General features: G+C 36.3%; 1 protein-coding gene across 1 annotated transcript in view; it reads right to left on the bottom strand.

Annotated features, from left to right (window-relative positions):
* Window positions 1-24,772, bottom strand: part of LOC121740308 (angiotensin-converting enzyme-like) — a 254,324-nt gene that overhangs the window by 24,790 nt on the left and 204,762 nt on the right. The window contains exons 5-6 of the mRNA XM_042132979.1: window positions 1,570-1,762; window positions 232-399 (exon numbers count right to left, since the gene is read on the bottom strand). Coding sequence (XP_041988913.1) covers window positions 232-399; window positions 1,570-1,758 — 357 coding nt within the window. The 5' untranslated portion in view covers window positions 1,759-1,762. The remainder of the gene's footprint in view (window positions 1-231; window positions 400-1,569; window positions 1,763-24,772) is intronic.

Here is a 24,772-nt window from a genome sequence, read left to right as displayed (position 1 = left end):
GGACTATGTCCTAGGAAACTTCATTAATTTTTCGGATACTTTTTACCCCGGAAAAATGTACGGTTCCCGCACGATAAACGAATTTTGGCGCAACGGATTTCGGGCGTCATCTTGTTGATTTATAAATATTGCGTTAGGTTCATTGAATTGAACTGGCTTTCCCAATAAACCTCGTAAAAACTAGCCATTATGTCACTGATTCTTATCATCTAACTAGGTAATTCTACTCACCCGGATCCACTGCTCAGTCTCCAACAGCGTGTCTCCCGGCTGCAGCAACAGCCTCACTCGTCTCCGAAGCACGTCATCATCAGGAGACAAAGATGGCGCGGTGAAGGCAGTCTTGATGTCTGTCTTCTGCTTGCTGGCGAATATACCGTAAGCTTTGTCGCGCTCCAACTGAGAAATAACAATCCGTTTCAAAAAACTATAACTCTAAAACTAACTATAAATATAACGTATGCTTTTGAAATTTTGACACTTCATTTGTTCGTATCGGGCCAACAGTTTAGCTGACGACGGAACATACATACACACATGGCTGCCAAAATCAAAACCCCTTCTTTGGCGTTGTTGTCAAAATGTGACAGACCTACAAGAATCTTGTGCTTGGATGACATTGTCATGAGACCGTGGATGGGAAACTCCAACGACAATTCATAATAATATAATTCGACCACATGTCAAATAGTTTCCGGATGACAGATAGGAGCGCGGAGTGTCAAATGACACTTTACAAGATGGCAGCGCTCTGATTTCGCCCGTGTCATAACATCCTTGTAGAATTGCCTAATGAGACGAAATTACAGTTTTTACGTTATATTATATTATTTCAGTTAGTATAATAATATGTCAAGAAAATTTAATATTTTCCAACATTCAAGTACAAAAGATAAGTGCCGGAAACGCAGGGCAAAAACAGGCGAAAACATCCAATAATTAAATACCCAATATACAGTCAAAATAGGGCAATAAATTCTTGTATTCTCATTTTTACGCGCTTGTTTATAATCTTGTTTTTATTATCTCCCATTCGCATAAATATCATATGTGCCGTAATTATATTTTCCTTGGCCCAATGAATCTTAATAATATTTTCCAGAGCTTCGTACCGTTCTGAAAATTAGATTATCGAATATTCAGCATTTTTGGTAAGCACCTGTTTTTTGTAAGTCGCGGCTGTGTGCCATTTTTTTGGTGTTTGCCCCTGGCCCACCTACGCAGATGTTAAAACAGATATCTTTTTTATAATATAATATCATAGACAATATATTATCGTATTTGTTTGATATGACTATAATTCATTTCATGATTTATCTTAAAGATATCTGGTACTATAGACCCAAATTATATTATGCCCATGATGGGCCAATATAGGCAATCGTTGTCGATTGTGTATATTATAGAGTGTAGACAGCTGTACATTAATGATGGCAAATGTGGCTATTCACCATGATGGCCCAACTGATATCATCAACACCTCTCTTTTCCCAATTCTTTGCTTTAGCATCGTCCGCGTCATCTCAATTCGAATGTCATAAGGTTAAAAATTTGGCGTCGTAAACTTACCTTTAAAGACAAGCCCTTGTTGCTGCCCAATAGTTCCTCCCATGCAGCCGTCGCGCGTTGGTCGCACTGGTCCTGGTAATCCAGTTCCACCAGGTCTATGAGGGACACCAGCCATCGCCTGTCGTCGCTGCTGGAGGTACCAGTTGACAGGTGGAGGCAGATGAAGAGCAGCGCGAGAATTGGACGCATGGTTCTGGAAAAAGGCAGAGAGTAATGTTAGGTATTTTAAAAAGCGGGCAGGCAGGATTTAGATTCGCGAAAAAATAAACAGTTACCGCAATGCATACTGCAATCACTTATCCGGAAAAAAATCTTGAAGACAAGTTCTTGAAACGATGTTGCCTAAATCATTTAGAAGGGATCTACTAAACATCATGATTTATTGTTTCAAGGTCTTTCGGTGAACTTAGGCACCATTTAGCTAACATCGAGTGTCATAGTCCATTTATCATATAGTCAATTTTGCATACAGCCAACAGTTTAGTGTCCAATTGTATGTGCATCCCGTGCGCGCCACTAAATCTAATTAGTTAATTAACCCAACACATGTGTTACCGCCGTTACGTGAGGAGGCATAGCAATGATGGTGGCATCTTGAGGCAAATTTGCATTAACAGTTAAGATGTCATGTTAGCATCCTGTAAGTCTTCTGAGGGCTGAATAGGTTTTTACCCGGCTGCGTCAGAAGGACGGTTATATTTTTCGAGATTATGTTTGTATAATTATTTGGCAGGGTCTGCAGCTGACCGCCGTGTTTTTGGTAAGTAAGGGTCCACCACCATCTTCAGACGCAGCAGACTTGCGGATAGACCCGATCTTCCGCAAAAAAAAGACACAGTAGCCTGAACGGCTTGATGGATTGATATTAGTTTTAGAAGTGTCATCAAATTCGTGTTTACTGAGTGATTCTCGATTTTTAGTTACTTTCTATTACCGTGCATCTTGCAAGACTTCAACTGGCTGGGCTGATTTTTTGTCACTTCTCGTCAAATAACAAAAGCATCTTGCATGTAAAGGGATTGTAAGAAGATAAGAAAGTAGAATCTTTCTACTGAAGTTATTACTGAAGTTTTGTATTATGTTAGCGATGATAAAATTAATGTCGTCGACTGGGTTGAAACATGCATGGAAATTTGTAAACAGGACTTTATTGATGCTTATTCAGAGGTTTCTCTCAATCTCTAGATATATTATGATTCAGAGATACCAAACCCGAGAAATAGCTAGCTAATAAAATATTAGAACAACGACTTAGAGCCTGTTTCACCACTTTCTGATAAAGTGCCTAATAGGCTTTTCACAACTTTTTTGACAGATTCTCCATACTTGATCTGTCAAGTTAATTGGTGGATAGCCTTATCAGGAAGTGGTGAAACAGGCCCTTCAAGTCGTATTTTATTTCCAAGTCCATTATTATTCATTAAATATAAATGTATTACATATAATAACTGTTATATCGTAAAAAGCTTTTAAATTCCCTGAACGATCAACGAAGTTTTCTTTTCCCCAGCCTAACCTTTTTGTTGCTCGATAATAACTTCACAAATGGATTATTATAGAACATTATCATCATCATCAGTGACATAGTAATTGCATTTTAGACATTTAAAAATTAAAAAAAAAAGTACTGTCGACTGTAAAGGTACAAGTTGGAACCGAGCGACACGCGACAACCGCAGACGACGTGTCGTCGCGACACTACAGGTTTGTATGTATTTCTATGAAATACCCTCCGCAGCTAGCGCCACGAAGCTAGCGACACAGGGTCAATTCAGACCGCAAAGCGACGAGGCTTTTGTCCTTTTGTATGGAAAAATTTGTATGGAATTGACAGATTTCAATTGCGTGAGATGTCTTGCGAATCTGTCAAATCCATATAAATTTTGAAATGCATCTACGCTTCGCGTTGCGGTCTGAATCAACCCTTATTCATTGAAATACATAGAAACCCATAAAGTTAATATACCCAGCGGAATAGAGCAACAATCTCGAGCTGTCAAACGAAACCAAAATTGGTTTTCAACTGTGTGCAAAATATGTGTACGTATACACTTACACAAGCATGATTGAACAGAATTCTATAAGCTTAAATTGTCAACGTGTGGCACGTGCCGACTGGACGTCAAAAAAGAGTGCTGCTGTCATGTATCACAGGGATCTTTTTACCACGCAGTGCTACTGATAGTGACATCTCTCTTGCTCAGGCCTTTGTTTCTTTATTCCGCTAGGTATTAATATACCTAGCGGAATTAACTTTATGATAGAAACCAGTAGTATCACGACGACATGCCGTCTGCAGTTGTCGCGTGTCGCATAGTTCCATCTTGTACCTTTAAGAGCCTGCTGCCAAAAATATCAAAGCACGCTAGGCCCGCTTACGTCGCTCCAGTCGTGATATAATGATTCCATGAATCATGCCCCCGAGCAATGTGCTTTACGCTGCAGCTAATAGTGAACAATATCGCCACGAAAGTAAAGGTCGTAAGTCCCAAAACTGTTTTTGATGATTAATTAAAAATTAAATACCTACAATACTAATATTTCCTTTAGCCATTATTTTATAAAGTGTGTGATTGTAGTAGTCCAAGGTATTTAATGATAGTAATACAATAAGTGTAACAGATATTTGTTGAAAAGTCCAGAAAGATTCATAATTTCGAAAAATATAACTATCGAGTCAAAATAAGTGAATCGTGTTTTCCGTTAGGCAAATATCAGATACAATGATTAAATAAAATATCTTGATTTCATTTTTAAGTCAATCTTCTTCCGGGATCGCAATACTTAATTTCCACAGCAAAATTTGGCAGCCCGCTCTTAAGAACAAAAGGTTAAATTAGTTTTTAATATTGTGGGCTTGTTTTGCGCTTGATCAGACTAAGCATTACTGAATAAGTGTCTATCTGTCTGTCCGTCTATAATGAAAATATTTTTGTCAAGAGAACTTAAAGACCGTTTTGCTCCTTCATATTTATTGATGGAGAGTGGAGACGCTCTCCTTCAAGCACTTTACATTTTAAAAGAACAAAGAACTTTTAATTTACAAAAAAATGTTGCCTGGGAACAGTACTTATATTTTAATTCTATACAAAACACAAACTTTTTTACAGTATTGGTAGATCTTTCTGAATAATTAAATAAATTTTTAAAAGCAACGATTTGTAAACTCATAAATACTTTGCCTACTTTTTCGCACTTTTATTTCGTAAAATAAGCAAAAATAAGTGTAGAACATAAAAGTCAACGGTTCGTTTTATGTGGCGACATATCTTCGCGAATTGTGGGACTCGCCGGGCCAACTATGTGAAGATGGAATTAAATTCAACGTTTTCTATTTAGACTTTTCGGATTCGAAAGAGCCTTCGCAATCATGGTTATATTAATTTTGTTGGAGAATTTCAAGTTATTCTTCTAGTTTTGTATTGAAATGTGGGAGAAATGGTTTTTAATAATAAATGTGTGGAGTAATCACCTGTGTCGCTGAATATTATGTCAGTGCAGTATTCTCAACCGTGTTAATTTTTTTTTATTATTATAAAGTTGGGGCCGTCTATGGACTGTTCGTCCATATCCTTTATTTGTTATTTTATTATTTAGATTTTTATGCCTGACATGCAATTTGTTGTTCAGTCAAAGGGCTCTGCTGTTTAGCTAGAGCCCTTTGACTATATATATATATATATATATATATATATATATATATATATATATATATATATATATATATATATATATATATATATATATATATATATATATATATATATATATATATATATATAGTGCAATCAAACGATTGCATGCCTTTTTTAACCAGTCGACTGCGACAGATATACTTTGAGTACCAGGACATTTCCTGATGTCATTACATAGAATACTTTTAATTCCGGAAAAATGTACGGTTCTCGCGCGGTAAACGACTTTTTGCGCAGCGGAGCTGCGGGCATCATATAGAAAACTTAAATAATTAATGTTCAACGACGTAGCGGGCATATCTACTGTTTTATTCTTATAGTCTCATCCAAATTATTTTACAGAGTATATACGAGAATAATCCTTATGCCGTCGGCATAAAAGTCTAAAGGATCTGTATTTTTATAAGCAGAATGAAGGTTGACGCGTGATCTCCGGCGGTGTCTCACGCAGATGTAACACGAGACAAACATGGGTGTGACTTTTGGAGAATTACCATGATTTTGAAGTCTTTGAGGGTGAATTCCACCGTGACAAGCAATCTTAATGGGATTGGAATAGGACGAAATGTTTTTAACACGCTTTTATGAGCTTGGGCTGTATGTATGTAACGGAATCTTTGAGCCCTATTTTTACCTACTTATCTCCAGTAATCTAAATAATTCGAAACTTGAGCCAACGCAATAATTTGTTAAAATTAATAAAAATACTTACTCCACTGCGTTTTGGGTGTAAGAAAACTAATTAGTGATTATATTTTAGGGTCTGTATGTGTCCGTTATAAAGAGATCACCGTAAAAGTGGCAAAGCGCTGAAAGAGTTTTTTTTGGACGGTCCAGCGCCCCAGCGCAAATTCATGAGCTCATACAAAAATAAAAAATATCTCGTAAATTCACCACTTGGACAGATATTTTGGTGCGTTTTCGAATATTGGTATTCGATGAATACTCCTCGTTTTCGATAATTGATAATTGATAAGTAATACCATGCTGAACAAATTCTCTACATAGAGTACTACCTACTCTACTGAGTGCGCTTGCTCAAAGTACTCTACTCCCTAGAAGAACAATATAACTATTTTATTTACTTTTATTTAAGTTCGTATAAAATGTCCTGGTTACATTCGTAAAGAAAACATGAACTGTATAAAAAATGTCCACAACAATACATACATGTATAACCTCCTCCTTTTTGGAAGTCGGTTAAAAACCCAAACGATTTTCAGCTAATTTGACACTAAAATGACACATAAGCCAATTAGAATTAATGGCGAAAGTCGAGTGCATTTAGTTTGCGTAATAGTGAGCGTTTCATCTCACTGTCTGAAACCTGAACAAATGCGGTTTTAATGAAAAACCCACACGAGACTCGCGGGCTTAGCCTCAGATGTAGGGTTGTCAAAAAGCTAATAGCTCTTTATTGTCCTATTAATATTACTTGATATGATTTTTTTTTAATGAAATAAGGGGGCAAATGAGCAAATGGGTCACCTGATGGAAAGCAACTTCCGTCGCCCATGGACACTCGCAGCATCAGAAGAGCTGCAGGTGCGTTGCCGGCCTTTTAAGAGGGAAAAGGATAATAGGGGAGGGTAGGGATGGGAAGGGAAGGAATTGGGGAGGGTAGGGTAGGGGATTGGGCCTCCGGTAAACTCACTCACTCGGCGAAACACAGCGCAAGCGCTGTTTCACGCTGGTTTTCTGTGAGAACTTGGTATATCTCCGGTCGAGCCGGCCCATTCGTGCCGAAGCATGGCTCTCCCACGTAGTATTTCGCATGACTTCAGTCCGTATACATATAAACCTTCCCTGGACTTACACGAATATTTCATGATTAAAATATTAGCCCAGATAGGTTCAGCCATTCTCGAGTTTTAACGAGACTAAGGGCCTATTTCACCTCTTACTGATAAGTACCGGATAGCTTATCCACAACTTATCTGACAGATAAGTTGTGGATAGCCTATCAAACATATTTAATCGGGAAGTGGTGAAACAGGCCCTTACAAAATTATAAATTATTTTTTTAATGATATTGATAAAATTTATGGACGCGTTTACATCGCGTCCGTCTGGTCCATCTGGCCCTGTACCGAGTATTTGAACTTGTGTTACGTGTACAGGCTCTCTCTTTAATATACACCTGGTGATCTGCTGACCTTCAAATCGTGTCTTAATATTATTTAGTAATAATTTTAATAACCCTTGAAGGTAAATAATTGTAAGTAAATGCTTCTTAAACATTTTCAAGAATTCAATTTACTTAATTTAATTAAAATATATTCTGAGTTTTGAAATTCACCAACTTTGCGATCCGTTGCCAACTAATAGCTCCCAGGGCCCTCAAAATAAACAAAACTTTGGAGGAAAAAGTTGACGAGTTGCAACCCTAGGTGAGTTCAAATTAAAAGCTCGTCTCGAAAGCGACGCCAATTTAAAGGCTTTGACATGATTGTCTTTTCATTCATTCATTCATGAAACTGAAAACGGCGTTTCTTAAATATTATTCCATCGCGGCGGACAATGAATCGAATATTTTCAATCTGAGTCGGAATATTTCAGTTGATTTTTTAAATCGACTTTTTTACATGAATATTTTAAAGTCGATGTTATGATTATTTAGTATTTAAAAATATATTTATTGAAAAAACAAAATAACATGACAATTAAATGACGGAGCCTTAATAGTTTTACCTACTGTTAAAGCCTGTCACAGACTTAGCTATAATAATATACAGTGTGTAACAAAAACAAGTGATAATACTTTAGGGTGTGTACGTGTTCCTTGTAGAGAGTTCACTATGAAAGTAGCAGCTCTGAAAGATGAATTTTTTTTTCCACTTTTGTATGGGCAAGGGCCCGAGCGTCACGAGTTTCCCCATACAAAAGTGAAAAAAAAATTTGGTCTTTCAGCGCTGCTACTTTCACAGTGAACTCTCTACAAGGAACACGTACACACCCTAAAGTATTATCACTTATTTTTGGTACACCCTGTATATTAATATACCGTACTATAATAATATTATAGTACGGTATATTAATATACAGGGTATATTAATATACCGTATATTATATATTATTATAGTAGCTACCAGAAATATATATTATAGCTGAGTGTGCGGTCACGCGAAAATTTGTATAGAAAATATATAGTAATATGCCTAGCCATAAAAATATTAATGTATATTATAGCTAAGTCTGTGGCGGGCTTTCAAATAAAATATTTTAAATAATCAAGATACATAAATAATAAAATAAATAATAAATAAATATTCTTTATTTCATTGACAAAAGTTACAGTAAAAGTACAGTGATGGAAGCTACCTAGTAGGCTTAGCCTGTATCAGGCAACATCCCTCTTCCACATCTACAAGGGAAATAAAGAAACTTATAAGTGTAGTAAAAGTACATACTAATCTAAAATACTACAAAACTCTTAATCTAATACTGAGCTTTTAAAGATAGAGCTAGGACAAATTAAAAAATAACTTACAATATAAATTAAAAAAAAAAAACAAAATTAGTATGTACATTTAAATATTATCTACTGATTCATAGTTGGGTGTGTGTCTGTGTTTGTGTATGTGTGTGTGTGTGTGTGTGTGTGTGTGTGTGTGTGTGTGTGTGTGTGTGTGTGTGTGTGTGTGTGTGTGTGTGTGTGTGTGTGTGTGAGTGTGAGTGTGTATATATTTAGACTATAGTTTTAGCGGCTCTATTAGTTTTTTTCTTCATTGTAGCTTAAATAAATAAGATATTCTTTGACTTTTAATTTAATGTGTCTGTTCGTCTTATTTATTATATATTATAGTGGAGTTAAAATCTGGGGGCACGGGAGTGGCCCCGCCAAGATGAGCCAAGCGAAGCGCGCAAGGGCACTACCTACCTTTTCTCGAAACGTTTCGTCGTATTTTTGAACCCTCGTAACTTTGGTTTGAATAATGCCAGATAGTTGAAATTTTTAAGATATAATGACATGGGTATAGTAATTAAATGCACAAAGTTTGAATATCGTAGCTATTATACTTTAGATTTTATAGGTGTCCAAAAACCCACAATTTGATCACTGACTCACCGATCATCAAAACTGTTAGGGTACTTCCTGAAGTCTTAGAAAGCTGAAATTCGGTATGTAACATAATATTAGTACTGAAACAACAAAAAAATAATCAAACCGAAATTAACCTATATCCGTACCATTTTAGAGCAAAATTAGGCAAAAATTTGTGTTTTTTGTATGGGAGCCCTCCTTAATTTTTTATTTTATTTTAATATTATTATTAAATATTAAAGTAGATATATAACTAAGGACTTTGAAAAAAAATTCAAGTACCTACCTGTTGCTATTATTGATATAGAGCAAATAAGGCCAAAAAAAAACACGTTTGTTGTATGGGAGCCCCCCTTAAAAAATATTTTTTTTTTGTTTTTAGTATTTTTTGTTACAGCGGCAACAGATATACATAATATGTAAAAAATTTCATTTCTCTAGCTATTACCGTTCTTGAGTTACAGCCTGGAGACAGACAGACAGACAGACAGACGTACAGACGGACAGACGAAAAGACAACGAAGTCTTAGTAATAGGGTCCTGTTTTTACCCTCTGGGTACGGAAATCTAAAATACACCCAAAAAAAAAAACAGCCAAGTGCGAGTCGGACTCGCGCACGTTCCGTAGTGTTCCGTACTGTAAACTGTTATAATATATATTAAAGTACGTATATATTTATATTATATAGCCTTGAGACAGACAGACAGACATCGAAATCTATGGGTCAGACATGAAATAGGGTTTTACCCTATGGGTACGGAACCCAAAAAAATGAACTAAAAGAAAAAACAACGTAAACCAGCTCACAAAAAGAAATGAAATCCCACCAAAAACATTTTCATGTAAAAATGTTGCCAAGATGAGAACATAGTAATATTATAGTTCGTCGTGTCAAAAAGTAGTGAAATCTCATGTAGAGCCAAGTTTCTAACCTTACATACTCAGCTCTAAATCTAAAAACCTTAATTTTACACTACAGCGCAGCAAAATATTTGATAATAGTATTATAATGTGTCAGCCGCACGAGAAGAATCTAAAAACTCTACACATTAGTCAAAGTCGGTGGCCATTTTGTTATTCGTCAGGGCTTTGAACTTAATATACCATAACTAATGATAAATGGCCAGACCACCGATTTTGACTAATGTGTAGAGTTTTTAGATTCTCCTCGTGCGGCTGACACATTATATTTTAGAAAGATTGACAGCCATGTCGATCAGATCATCTTTACTTTCGCTTGGCAACTTTGGTACGTTTCTGATCTCAAAGCTGGTTTTTCGGCAATTCAATTGGATTTCTTCGAGTTTGTTTTCTAGGAGAGCTATCTAATTTCTGTCTTTCTTCGCTTGAGTCTCCAGTTCAACTATTCTCTGTCGAAACTCTTCATTTTGGGATGAAAGATATGCTACTGACGTCTCGATGTTTTGGTTTGTTCGCTGTATCTCCTTTAATTGATTTGTGACGTTTTTTAGCTCGTTGTTTTGCGTGGAAGTAAAAGATGTAAGAAGAGATCTTATTTCAGATTGAAAGTCGAGAAGCTGTGTTGAGAAAGAGTCTTAAATTTGGTCTCTACATCTCTTGTTTCTCATTGAAACGTAGTCCGGTGGAGTGGTGAATTGGAAGGTACTTGTCTTTGTTATGTCTGTTTCTGAGGCTGATTTATTTAATAAAGTGTCGCTTTGTATAAAGGAGTCGGAACTGCAAGAAGGTTGTTTCTTTTCAGAGGATGTTACACTTGACGTGAACTTATCAGTCTTATTATTTTTAGTTGGTGTTCTTTTGAGCGGCATTTTAATTAAAAGCAATCCTTCGTACTGCAACAGCTGTTATTATCAAAAATCACAGGCGCTAGTATCGAAAAAGTTCTTCTTCTAACGTGTGCAAAATGCAGTTAGATACTGAAGGTAAAATTAGCGTCGGCGGCTCACGTCCACGGTGGTCGAATAGTCGGGTCAACGGGCCGCAACGCGACGACACAGGGTTCGAACCTCGACGGCGCCGAAACTTGCAAATTCTCAAAATTTCAGCTTACACCGCTCCACTCACTTGCATCTGAAGGGGTGAAGTCTCCGGGACGGCAGGGCTCCGGCAGCTCAGATATTCACTTCAACCAACACTTATAAAACACAAGCAACAAGCAACACGTCCGTTCGCTTCGAGAGTCAGGAAAGAAGAGGAAATTGCAGTCAGGAAGGAAGAGGAAATTGCACAATTGACATAAATGCTTAAGCAATTGCATAGCTTTTATCGCGGGCTTTGAGCATGGCGACCGAATCGAGAAATTCCGTAACGAAAATAAACCTAACCCCCCCCCCCCCCCCCCCCCTTCGACTGGCACAGCGGTGCGGCGTTGCCAGACTTCGGCACGTTGTTTGTGTGCGTGCGACTAGACGTATGCAAATTATAATTGTCTAAGTTGATAAAAAATGCTATGTAATAGCTTTACCGCGGCAGTTATCAGGGCACGTATTTTTAATAAAAAAACCTAGGTTTATAATTATATTAATGCTATAGGAAGTGCACAAAAAAACAATAATTATAAAATTAAAGTTCCGAATTTCAATTGAAATAAGAAATAGCATAATCATTTTAATGTAATATATAAATTTGCGAGTTCTTTATTAATAATTTATTAAATATTGTAGTGTTTTATTGAAAGAAACTTTAAATTGGGTATATTTTTTTTTTAATCTTTTATTTATAATAAAAATAAATATAAAATATAAAAATATCATTAATTGTTATTTTTATCTATTTGTAAGAATTGAAGATTTTATTATGATTAGTCGTCACGTCATGACGACCTATTAATAAAATAATAATAATATTATGTGAAAGATATTCATCCTTGTTTATACGAGTAAGAGCTCTATATTTATGTTCTTTTCTTGTTTAAGTAGTTTATTAAATATGGAACAAATTGTTATACATTAAAAAATAACAATCGTGTCTCACCTCATTTCATGTCATCTCATTCTCATCACTAATTTCTTTGTCGCCATTACATGCTGTATTTCACCTGTCATTGGAAGTCATTTAACCTATAAGTTACTATTGTTTGTATTTTATTTAATGTGTGAGATGATATTCTGTTGGTGAATCGAAATAAATAAATAAAAAGTTACAAAATCAATGTAATTACGCCGCAATATTATAAGCGTATACAAGCTTTACCATGCGCCGTCCAGTCGTTGTAAAAAAACCAAAAATAATAATAATAAAAATAAAAACTAAGTTTGATATCTTAAGAGGATTCCACACCGCCGTTTTTCCATACAAACGCTGTCCCCTGTTTCCTCCCTGGATAATGCCGGTAGAGTTATGATTTTTTTCCTGAATATCTATGGCCACTATTAGCATGTCCGTATGTTTTCTTTTTTTTCATAATTTAATTATTAAAAAAGATAAGAACGTCCAAAAACCCAAAAAAATGGCCAGATTTTCCTCTGTGTTCAAACACCCAGAAAACAAAACTGGCTAGAATATACAAAAAAAATAAAACATAGGAACACAGCTCAAGCCTTGCTTTAATTCTTAATGAAAAAATTACTTAAATCGGTTAAGTTTTGGAGAAGGAATCAGCGGACAACGAATCGAAGATTTTCTGTTCTTTTATTAGAACTTTTGTCGTGTTGTCTCTATCGCGCTTTGCGGTGGGAGACTTGAGATTGGTGAGACAGCAATACATTTTAAAATACCTATTTTCAATTTCTCTCGCCCCTGGTGTATCCTCTTAACAGCCATTACATCGAACACCAGAATTAAAATACAATTACAATTATTCTTTACCAAATAATTCTTCTTCATTCGTTCGTGACATTTCAATTGGTTTCCAAATGTCGGTTTTAATTCAGTTAGCAGAACGAGGTAATCACTTACAAGACCGAACTGAAGTGAACGAACTGAAACCAACTAACGAGAAGTGAAAAGCATTAATGAATTACCTCGGTCTTTAGTGAATGAACACTTAATTAATGTCGTTTAAATTTCGCTTTTCGATCTTGGTTAGAGAATATTGTGTGTTAAGCTATTTTTAAATTCTGGCCAGGGTTGTGCACTGTTAGATTCATATTCTTTACAAGCTGTTCCACGCGACTTTGCGTATAATAAAATCCCGAGGAAGTAGGAACTGTGCAATTTTCCGCAATTAATAAAGCACGAGACCTTTCTACACAAGTCACAACACGTGTACACATACGTACAAATTTTTCATCAGAATCGGTCTGAACCGGGAAAGGACACAGCAGATATTTTTAGGAAATGTACATGTCTACCTACAGCTTTATTCAAGCGATAAACTAATATTATCCAATTTAAAATCTAGTGAGAATTAATTTGTCTTTCTGACGATTTTTGACAGCTAAGTTTAAATATTATAATAGGGTTGTTATAGGTTTACCAGCAGATTTTCAAGTTGATCATTGGATAAATTTATATATATCTGCATGTTTCACACACAGAATCAGCCGCTATAAGGAAAAAAAGGATCAAAATGCTTTATTCCAATTACCTACCCTGGTATTGCTAGTCAATTTTACCGACGTGAAACAGCGCTTCCGCTGTGTTTCGCCGAGTGAGTGAGTTTACCGGAGGCCCGATCCCCTACCCTATTATTCCCTTCCCTACCCTCCTCTATTCCCTTCCCTTCCCATCCCTACCCTCCCCTATTCACGCCATTTTTACTCGGTGAAATCTACATTAACTTAAAAATATAATATACATAATAATTATCTATAGTTAAAAAATACAATAAGTGATCAATTGACTTCCTTATCATCAGAACTCATAACACCTTCGTGGTTTATGGAGAGTACCTATATCTCAAACGTCTTGTATGATTTATGAAAATAAAGGAATAAATAAAATAATAATAATAAGGGGAAGCTGTTGAATATTTCATAAAAAAATTGACAAACTTCAGACGGTTTTGTTAAAGATTCGGAATTATTTATGTTCGATAAGAGCCTCCTTTAAAGTTTTAATAACACAGAATAAACAAGATTCTGTTTTGTATTGTTATAAAATTTCCAAGATATTCTTTTAAATATCCTCAGGTACAAGGAAAGATCCATACTAATATTATAAATGCGAAAGTATGTATGTCTGTCTGTCTGTTACCTCTTCACGCTTAAACCACCGAATCGATTTTGCTGAAATTTGGTATAAGTAGTTACTTTGAGTCCCGGGAAAGGACATAGGACACTTTTTATCCCGGAAGAATAATATACGCGATAAACGAAGAATATACGCGATAAAGAATAATATTATACGCGCTTGACGTGGAAGAGACATGCTTCGGCAAGAATGGGCCGGCTCGACCGGAGAAATACCACGGGCGCACAGAAAACCGGCGTAAAACTGCGCTTGCGCTGTGTTTCGCCGAGTGAGTGAGTTTACCGGAGGCCCAATCCCCTACCCTTTTCCCTTCCCTACCCTCTCCTATTTCTTTGCCTACCCTCCCCTATTCCCTTCCCTACCCTCACCTATTCCCTCTTAAAATGCCGGCAACGCACCTGCAGCACTTCTGATGCTGCGAGTGTCCATGGGCGACGGAAGTTGCTTTCCATCAGGTGACCCGTTTGCTCGTTTGCCCCCTTATTTCATAAAAAAAAAATAGCGCAACGGAGTTGCGGGCATCAACTAGTGTTAAATAAACTTTTATTTACAGAAATATTTTATCTAAGTCCCGTTTTACACGGAGCAAGTAAGGGCCAGGCCACAACACTGCCACTGCTAGGTCATATCGCAAAAACATCGCACAGAAATGCGATGCGTTGTCACAACGCAAAAATGTCATCGGAAATCTCGCTGTCGCGTCGAAAATTTCCACGATGCGTTCTGCGACGTCATAGATTTTTACGATGCGATGCCGTAACGCACTGTTGTGGCCTGGCCCTAACTGGTAAATCGATTTCTAAGGGCCGCGCCACACCGGAATGGCAGCGGCGCGGCGAGGCGAGCACTTTCAGCGTCATATGATTTTAAAGTTAGCCGTCGGCGGCCACGAGCGGCCACGGACGGCCGTCAAGCGATACTATGTATTACATTAATGAAGATAAAGTTTAAAATCATATGACACTGAAAGTGCTCACCTCGCCGCTGCCATTCCGATGTGGAGCGGCCCTAAGACAGTACAGTACTGTCGGACAGCGCTGTCTTCAATATTCCCGCTTCATATTTTTCGGCGCAAGTCCGCTCCCACCGCCACCCGCGCCAGCGCTACAGCTGTCCTCGTGTAAACGCCGAAGTCAGTCGCTGTCGGTCGTTGTATTGTACGGAGACCAGTGACCACACTGCATCGCTCCGCGTCACGCCGAAAACATAAAGCTCGTACAACTTTACAGGGAACATGAACGCTATATCCTTTTCCTTACCCAAATTCGTTTGTTTAGACAAATCTTATTCTTTAGTGTAAGTACTCACATAAGGTTTTGCTTGGTCGAGCAATCGCGTAGAGTAAAAATCACGGCTCGGGCTTTCGTCCACACATTCAGCATTGCTCGATACTTTTCCTCCAGTTCGAAGGAAATTAGCTACGAATAATAAAAACTAGTATCAAAACACTTGTCAAGCCGGCTCGATTCGAGCCTTCACACTGGCTCGATGCGAGCCTTCGAGCTGTGAGTTTTGCGGTCCACACGGTGGTTTTTGCTCGATTTCAAGTAAAACTATCGAGCAAAACCGTATGTGAGTACTTATCATAACATGTCAATAATTAGTACTTGCATCATCAGTCATCACAAAGGTTATTTTTCTTAACCTATTAAAAATGAATAATCGAAAACGGCAAAAAAGGAGAGCTACTCCTTTTTTGCCGTTTTCGATTATTCATTTTTCCGAACTGACTATGAACGTGTGCACCAAAAAATATCCTCGACTGCTGGCCGCGTGTAAACGGTATGCGACAGTTTTTGGCTTTCTAGTTTCTCGGCACTGGCGTCAGTTACTTACCTCGTCTAAAACAGCCATATTAATATGTTAATGTACACCCAGCTCGCTCGAACTATGTTAACGGTACGTTAAACTTGGGATAAAGTGTATGGGCATACGAAAGTAATTATAATATACATCACAAACTTTCCGGAGGTTTTCTTGGAGATGGAACCGTAAATAGTTAATGGCGCTATTAGCTTACGTATTTATGTCCTACTTAGGAGCAGACTTCGTTTCACTTCGTTTCAATCTACAGTTGGATATACACATGAAAGTTAAAAAAAACGGATTTCAAACTTTTGTCTTAAAATATTTGTGTCGAAAAAAGACAGATTTCTCTTTCTTTGGCTTGATACTCAGGGGTAAAAGTTACATTTTACAAGAATGAAACATGCATCTGAAGCTTTCAAAACTCAAGAAGACTGAAAACTTAGATATTTACTAATTGATATTTACTAAGCACATAGGTATTATTATTGAAAAATGCTCTACATATTTCAGTTAAATTCAATGCTATTACAGAAGAATCAAAATACTAGCCAAGAGCAGGGTAGCGTAACCTTTTTCAAGAGATGCAAAAAAACTTAAATCTGACACTCCTTTGATCAAAGAGACTGTTAAGCAGAAATTAAAAGTTTTCCAGGTCATTCTCATTTGTTCCCTGCGATTGTTTTTGTTTAACACAAAGAATTCTAATGGCGACTGTACCCAAAGCATCACAAAGAGTAATGAAAAGTAACCGTGCCGTTTTAATGACGTTACCTGGTTGTTATAATAAATTTTATCGAAAACATTTTTTACTCTGTAATTTTAAAATACCATGTAACCGTGACTTTCTACGTGTAAAATAAAAAAAATATTTTTTTCAAATAAAAAAAAAAAAAACTATACTTAATATTATAATCAACTACGGAATTACGGACTATTTAAAAATGGAACGAGTAGTTAATGATAGCGCGTTCAATTCAATACTAGGTATCTAAATAGATCTGGAAAATCTAACTTCTTGAAGCTGAAAGATACGAGCCCCGATCCAAAGGAAACAAGATCCCAGAAAAGCTTTTCGAAGTACTCAAAAAGACTTAATACAAATAGTTATCAGAATAATTTATCTAATGATTGACAAATATATTAAAGCTTACACTTCTATATCTCTTATTTATTTAACTAACTACACTGCTAACTCAATTCCGAGTGACGTCACTGATGACGTAATTGAATAACCAAACAATGCTAACTAATAGCAATTAGCTCCTAATGCGTACGGCGAGAAAATCGAATAATGCGGCGGTTAAGATATAGGCAGGGGAATTATTTTTCCCGGAAATGTTTTGCACCCCTGACAACTGGTATACATTCATTTTATTTACGCTATTATTTAGGTTAATAATAATTGGTGCTTTGATAATCTACATCGTAAGTGTACATGCATACGTTCTTTAACTTAGCACCTAGCTTTAAATTGTTACGTACTTCTGACTTTTCGTAATTCCTGAAAAAGGTTGCTCAGGTTCAAAGGCTGAAAATTTGAGGTTTTTAGGATACGAGCTGTAAGTACTATCGAAAACGTTCTCAAAGCAAGGGCTGAACTTTTCTTTAATAATAGAGCATAATCTTATATTTAAAATTCTCGTGTCACAATGTTCGTTCCCGTGCTCTTCCGAAACGGCTTGACCGATTCTCATGAAATTTTGTGAGCATATTGAGTAGGTCTGAGAATCGGCCAACATGTATTTTTCACACCAAAAATTATTTATATGGCAAAACAACGTTTGCCGGGTCAGCTAGTAATATATAATTTTTAATGAATTGTATACTAATTAAAGTATTTTTACACATAAAAATCTATACGTTAATGAGTCTCTACCGACTTATTTTTTATGAAAATGTCAGTCAATGAAAAGCGACGCTTGCCGAAAGACATCGGACACCATAGGCTCACTTTTGAAAACTCCCCCGTCTGTCCTTTTGACAACAAAAGTGGACTCATCAATCATTATGTTGTCATAATGACAATAGTAGACTTGGGTGCTCATTACAAATACAATCAAGCCCTAGCTATAAGCAATAAAAGAAAATTGAAAGTAATTTCTCCAGGCATTACTTTAAATTATTTTCTTTGAGCATCGCCAATTATACTAAGCGGCCTTTTAAGACACTTGCGAAAGGATAATCACGTATGAAGTGATTGAACCTTTGTGTTTTATGTTTAAGACTTATAAGAAACTTAAATCTTAAACATGGAGCGAATGGGTATGCAGATTTTGGCCGACCTACTGTCCGCTTTTGTGTTTTTTCGCGTTCACGATTATTTTTACAAAAATGGATAGCTAACATTAATACAAACAAAAAATAATCTCGGACGTAACCACGTAAAGCGTTACTTTTCGAAGATAAAAAAATAAATAAAAAAAAGACATGAGCTGCTAAAGTTTTACCAATTTAAGATATTGCAACTTTGGCAGCTTCAATCTTCGTAATGTGACACTTTACGCGGTTTTGTCCAAGAGTATTTTTTGTTTGTATTGATGTTAGCTATCCAATTTTGATAAAAATATTCGTGAACGCGGAAAAACACAATTTGCGGGCAGTAGGTCGGCCATGCCCCATATAAAAATCTTCATACCCCTTTACTGTCTGTATCTTACCTCTCCTTGTTTAAACCGCTGAAACGATTCGGATTTAATATTATTATATAATATGTAATTGATTGTACTGTCGATTCTTGGTGGAAAAGAAGTTTAAACACAAATAAAACATAATTTTACGTGCGCTTTTTCCACTATAATATTTTTTTTTTATTCGAAATAATTAATCATCAGGTTTCGGATTATGTTTGGTATGAAGACACTTTTACGATAGAAAAAGGACACCGGATAGTTTTTGTAGGGACAAACGTTCAGTTCCCGCGCGATAAACGTTCTGCGCGATAAATTAACTTCTGCGTCACCTACAACAATTATAATAATATGAAATGCTGAAAATAATAGGTACTACTTTCTCCTCTCCAGTGACTTCAGTATTTCAGCACCAATACAAAAACTTTGACACTCTGGTTACGAGTAGATTCCCGGAAAACTGAATAATTGTGAGACCATCAAGCCAGAGGACCAAAGTATCAAAAATGATACGTTGATATTTTTAAGGCGAGTATCATTTTACTAATTCAAATTATGTAAGTACAAGGCTTAAAGACTTTTCAGTCTGAAGACGATAAATTAATTAGACTTCTGTAAACAAGTTTAATTAAAGGCCCCGAGTAAAACGAAACCCATATCTTATTACAAAAATAAAATAATTTTAACGCCCACTTTACTCCGAGATAAAGGCACGATGATAACCATAATTAAGTGATTTGTCTTTCAAACCGCCGGGGAATGGTATTAATGAGAGAATTAAGTTATATCTATAAATCATAAGAATAAAAATTGTAAGGCATGTTTTTGAGAAAATAATTTTACTCTTATCTTTTGTTATTCATTACGATGTTTATTTTATTTTGTGAAATGGGTGAGACGGATAAATATGACCATAAGAGTAAACAAGGAAACAATACTACAAGGGGGGCACGTGGATGAAACCAAGAAAGCGGTCATGTTGTAAGGTTGCCTACAAGAAGATCCATACTAATATTATAAATGCGAAAGTGTGTCTGTCTGTCTGTCTGTTACCTCTTCACGCCCAAACGGCTGAACCGATTTTGCTGAAATTTGTAATTGATTGATTATCTATTTTTTTTCAACTCTTATCTCTGGGACTTAGTTGGTCTCAGACTGGCCGTGTAAGTGTCGTAGGATGATTTGATAAATCGAATTTTCGCGAAAATTCTAGGGTTTTCGCGAAAACACGGATAATAAGATAATGTTGATTACATTTTTCAATCTTACTGACAAAAGGTAGTGTTTTCGCGAAAATGCGAGTTGTCCCGGGAAAGGACATAGGATACTTTTTATCCCGGAAAAATGTACGGTTCCCGCGCGATAAAGGATTTTTGGCGCAACGGAGTTGCGGGCGTCATCCAATAATTTATAACTAAAAAATGTCAGGCCAAACCCCATTGTCGCCATTTCAGATGTTGTATAATAATATTATGTATTGCTGATTTCAGACACATAGCTATACGATTTAGAATTGAGGGCTGCTTTAAACGACTTCCAAAAAACGAGGAGGTTATACGTTCGGCTGTGGATATGTTTTTTTTATTATTTTTTTGTATGTTCAACGATTACTCCGCCGTTAGTTCAATTCTGAGAATTCTTAAAATAGTATAATGTAATAAAGTATGTTAGGACTGCTTGCAAAACCATAATATTATAATCACTCTTGGTCAAAGCAGAGTAGACAGAATTATAGAGTGTGCCGACTTAGAACTGATGTTAAAATTTTTAAATTTGACGTATTATGACGAAAAGGGTTGTTAACTTGTTACCTACGAATTTAAAAATATGGCATATTCGATGGACGTGTTCCTCTTTGGTCGTTTTGTTGTTTGTGTTTTGGCACATGCGATTAAAATTGGCAGAATCCAATTTTGAAATATGTATTTTAAATATTTAAAAATAAATTATATCAGCCAGCGCGAGGGACCATCCATTCATAATCCTAGTGAAACCCGACGAACTTCACAGATATTGAAACCTGTCCGTTTCTTTGCAGTCGAACTACTGGTAGTTATGTCTATTGTGGTGAAAGCTTGACTTTTATCCCGTATTGACTGTTGAATGATTGAAATTGAAATCAAAACTTTTAATACATGGATTAATCTACGCTTCCACTTAAGAGTCCGGGCGCCATCGCAATTCTCATAGAAACGTAATACCAAGATCATTTCCAATACGATAATATTTACCATAATATTTGACTTATTATTCAGCTTATGATAGTTATTACCTAGGTTCCTGTACAAAAATTCACTGCAAAATATTTACATACCAAAAATATGAACGATTACAATATTTACATACTAAAATGAAATCGTTCATATTTTTTGGTAAGTATGTAAATATTTTGCAGTGAATCTTTGTACAGGAACCCAGGTAATTACTATCTTAAGCTGAATAATAACTCAAATATGGTAAATATTCTCGTATGGGAAATTATCTTGGCATTACGTTTGTATGAGAGCTGCGATGGCACCCGGACTCTTAAGAATCTGATTTCCAATCACATCGTGGATTATCGTCAAACCATAAATTAACTACTTCATTGCTAACATGCCTTTGATTCATTTCAGAAATAACAAACTATTTTATCTGTGCATTGTGACTTTATTCGTAACTAGTTGTGCCCCGCAGTAAAAAGTAACCTATGTGTTAATTCAGGGTATTGCAACTAACTCCATACCAAATATTAACGTACGTATTAGGTATGAAAAAGTATGAAAGTTTGATGACTGCACAAAACGGAATCCCGACACCAACCAACATTCTATTACTGCACAGTTCAGTGAGAATTTAATGTGTGCAACCTGCCGCGGAGACAGAATTTAATTTATGAACTCAAATGTAGTTACTCAAATTATGATAGAAATAAATTTTACTGCGCACTAAAATTGTTTGCGGGTGCAGTTATTTTAGTTTTCGAATGTAGTTCAAGTGAATTTGCAGTTTTATATTTAAATATTAAATTGTTGCAAAGGTAAAATATGTTATGCGGTGGATTTCATCGTTCGAAAGTGGAGAACCATAGTTTTTAGTGAGTACTGGGTAACCCTGATTTTGTCTGAAAAGACGCACTTTATGAAATAAGGGGCAAATGAGCAAATGCATCTCATGATGGAAAGCAACCACTGTCGCCCATGGACACTCGCAACATCAGAATTCAGAACAGTTGCAGGTGCGTTGCCGTTAACATACCCATTGCACCAAGGTTCGGTCTATGCCTAAACTAGATTGTATTTTTTTAATCAGATAACTGATGCAGGTAGATATCAGTTCAATCATTTGCTCATCCATCCATGCTAATATTATAAATGCGAAAGTGTGTCTGTCTGTCTGTATTTTTTTTTATGAAATAAGGGGGCAAATGAGCAAACGGGTCACCTGATGGAAAGCAACTTCAGTCGCCCATGGACACTCTTGCAGCACCAGAAGAGCTGCAGGTGCGTTGCCGGCCTTCTAAGGGGTAATAGGGGAGGGTGGGGAAGGGAATATGGGAGGGTACGGAAGAAAATAGGGGAGGGTAGGGAAAAGGTTAGGGGATTGAGCCTCCGGTAAACTCACTTACTCGGCGAAACACAGCGGAAGCGCTGTTTCACGCCGGTTTTCTGTGAGGACGTGGTATTTCTCCGGTCGAGCCGGCCCATTCGTGCCGAAGCATGGCTCTCCCACGTCAAAATATCTGTATGTCTATCTGTCTGCCGGTTACCTCTTGACACCTAAGCCACTGATACGATTTTATTAAATTTTGTATCGCGATTCGAGATACTTTTATTACCGGCAAAAGACATAGGATATTTTTTACCCCAAAAAAATTTACGGTTCCCGCGCGATAAATCTAGTTTAATATGGTGTCGTAAGTAATACCGCAGTGCTGGATATTTTACAATTATTTTATGGACACGTAAAATAATTTAAAAAATATCCAGCACCGTAAGTTAATGATAAAAGCTCCATTGAGCTCAGTCACCACTGTCAGTAATTATCAGCATGATGTTCAGCGAAATGGCGTTTTCTGAAACGTGTAAAAACATTCATAAGAAGCATCATGAGCGTTCGATCATTATGACAAAGCCTTTTTTTGCGTGCACTCATCTATTTTCTTGTTAAACAAAGCCCTCTTTACTAAGATGATAATATAAAATACTACTAGCTATTTGACCGAGCTTTGCTCGGTATTCGATAAAACATGAATAAAATGACATTTTCTAAAAATGATTCCTAGCTAGATCGATTTATCGCCGAAACCCCCTATATACTAAATTTCATGAAAATCGTTGGAGCCGATTCCGAGATTCCAATTATATATTATATACAAGAATTGCTCGTTTAAAGATATAAGATAAGATTTAGAGCCCGAAACTCCGTTACGCCAAATTTCGTTTATCACGCGGGAACCAAGCATTTTTTCGGGACAAAACCCATCCTATGTCCTTTCCTGGGACACAAAGGATCACCATACCCAGCAATTTTTTTTCACGAATAGTCATTTGTCATTCTTAACTTAAAGTATCTAAAATTTTAAGCAAAGTACTTTAAAGTGAAGCAATATTTAAAACCCCTTGTAAAATTTTAATTTCAAAATTTGGTACTACTAACTACAGTTTTCATTTTTACTTAAAAGCCAATTTAATACTTAAAAGTTTTGGATATACAACTTTACAACCAGGTGGCCATATTCCTTTACGTTCAATTCCCTCACGAATACCGTAAATTTTCCGTATATAATATTCTCACTATAATATTTTTACTATCCAATCCCGGTTTTAATCATCGTTTATTTCACGTTTAAATACGGTACCGGATTGCGTATTGCCAAACTGTATACTGACCCAGACGCCCATAGTCTGTACTGAACTACGTCGCGCTCATTGAAAATTGGAGCAAAGTATATACGAGCTCAGACCAATCTGAGTAGGTATGCACTTTGCTCGCTTGTATGTAAAGCAAACTGTGACATGCGAATATCTGTAACTACCTATACAATGTGTTTAATAATTTCCCGTATATTTTTGTTATGTTGTTGTGTGTGGTTGTTATACCTATCCGTGAAACTGAACAACTTTCCCTAAAACATACCTATTGTGAATTATTTTGGGTTATAACGAAAGAAAACCCGTTGTACGAGTAAGTATTTTGAAAAATTTGAACTGTAAAAATTTGAACTGTAACAATTATAGCCTGTACCTAGGCTGTTAAAAAAAATGTAAGTGTTTCCAATGACAGTATTTATTAATTTTTCATAAGAAAGATGTACTGACTGACACAATAAATTGTACCTATTTGTAATCGATGTTCACTGAAAATAATAAAGGGTTCCTTCAATCAACAACAAACAAATAAATTAATGAATCAAGAACAGAAAAATGTCATAATTACTATTTTTGTTTTTTGCCTGTATTGTAACATCGAATTTTGGCTTTTACTACATTTCTTACTAAAGGGGTCACAGAAAGGGGTCGATATTGAAAAATAAAGTGTCTTTAATACATAAATTTGTGTAATCATGTATAATCATAATTAAAGTAAATGTAATCATTAATCAACTACAACTACCACATTAACCATCAATCTTTTTCAATGTTTCTTTGCATTCGGCTGATTTTTATTACAACCACCAATACTACACCAGACGCCGAAAAGTATGGACGTCTGGACTCGTATGTATTTTGCTCAAGTATTTTAAAGCAAAATGTATTTCGATTCAGACACGCTCTGAATAGGTATACAGTTTGCTCTTCAACTATAAAGGCAAACTGCGATCGAACTCAGAGCAACCCCGGTCTGGGTCAGTATACAGTTTGGCAATACGCTACCGGATTCGCGGGGATGTTCGGTTCGTCATTCAATTTTACGATTATCTCCCCCAGTT

This window comes from Aricia agestis, chromosome 3 (assembly GCF_905147365.1).
Source record: "Aricia agestis chromosome 3, ilAriAges1.1, whole genome shotgun sequence".
NCBI lineage: Eukaryota > Metazoa > Arthropoda > Insecta > Lepidoptera > Lycaenidae > Aricia > Aricia agestis.
Note: the sequence above shows the minus strand (reverse complement) of the source record. Positions and strands in the feature narration are given on the sequence as shown.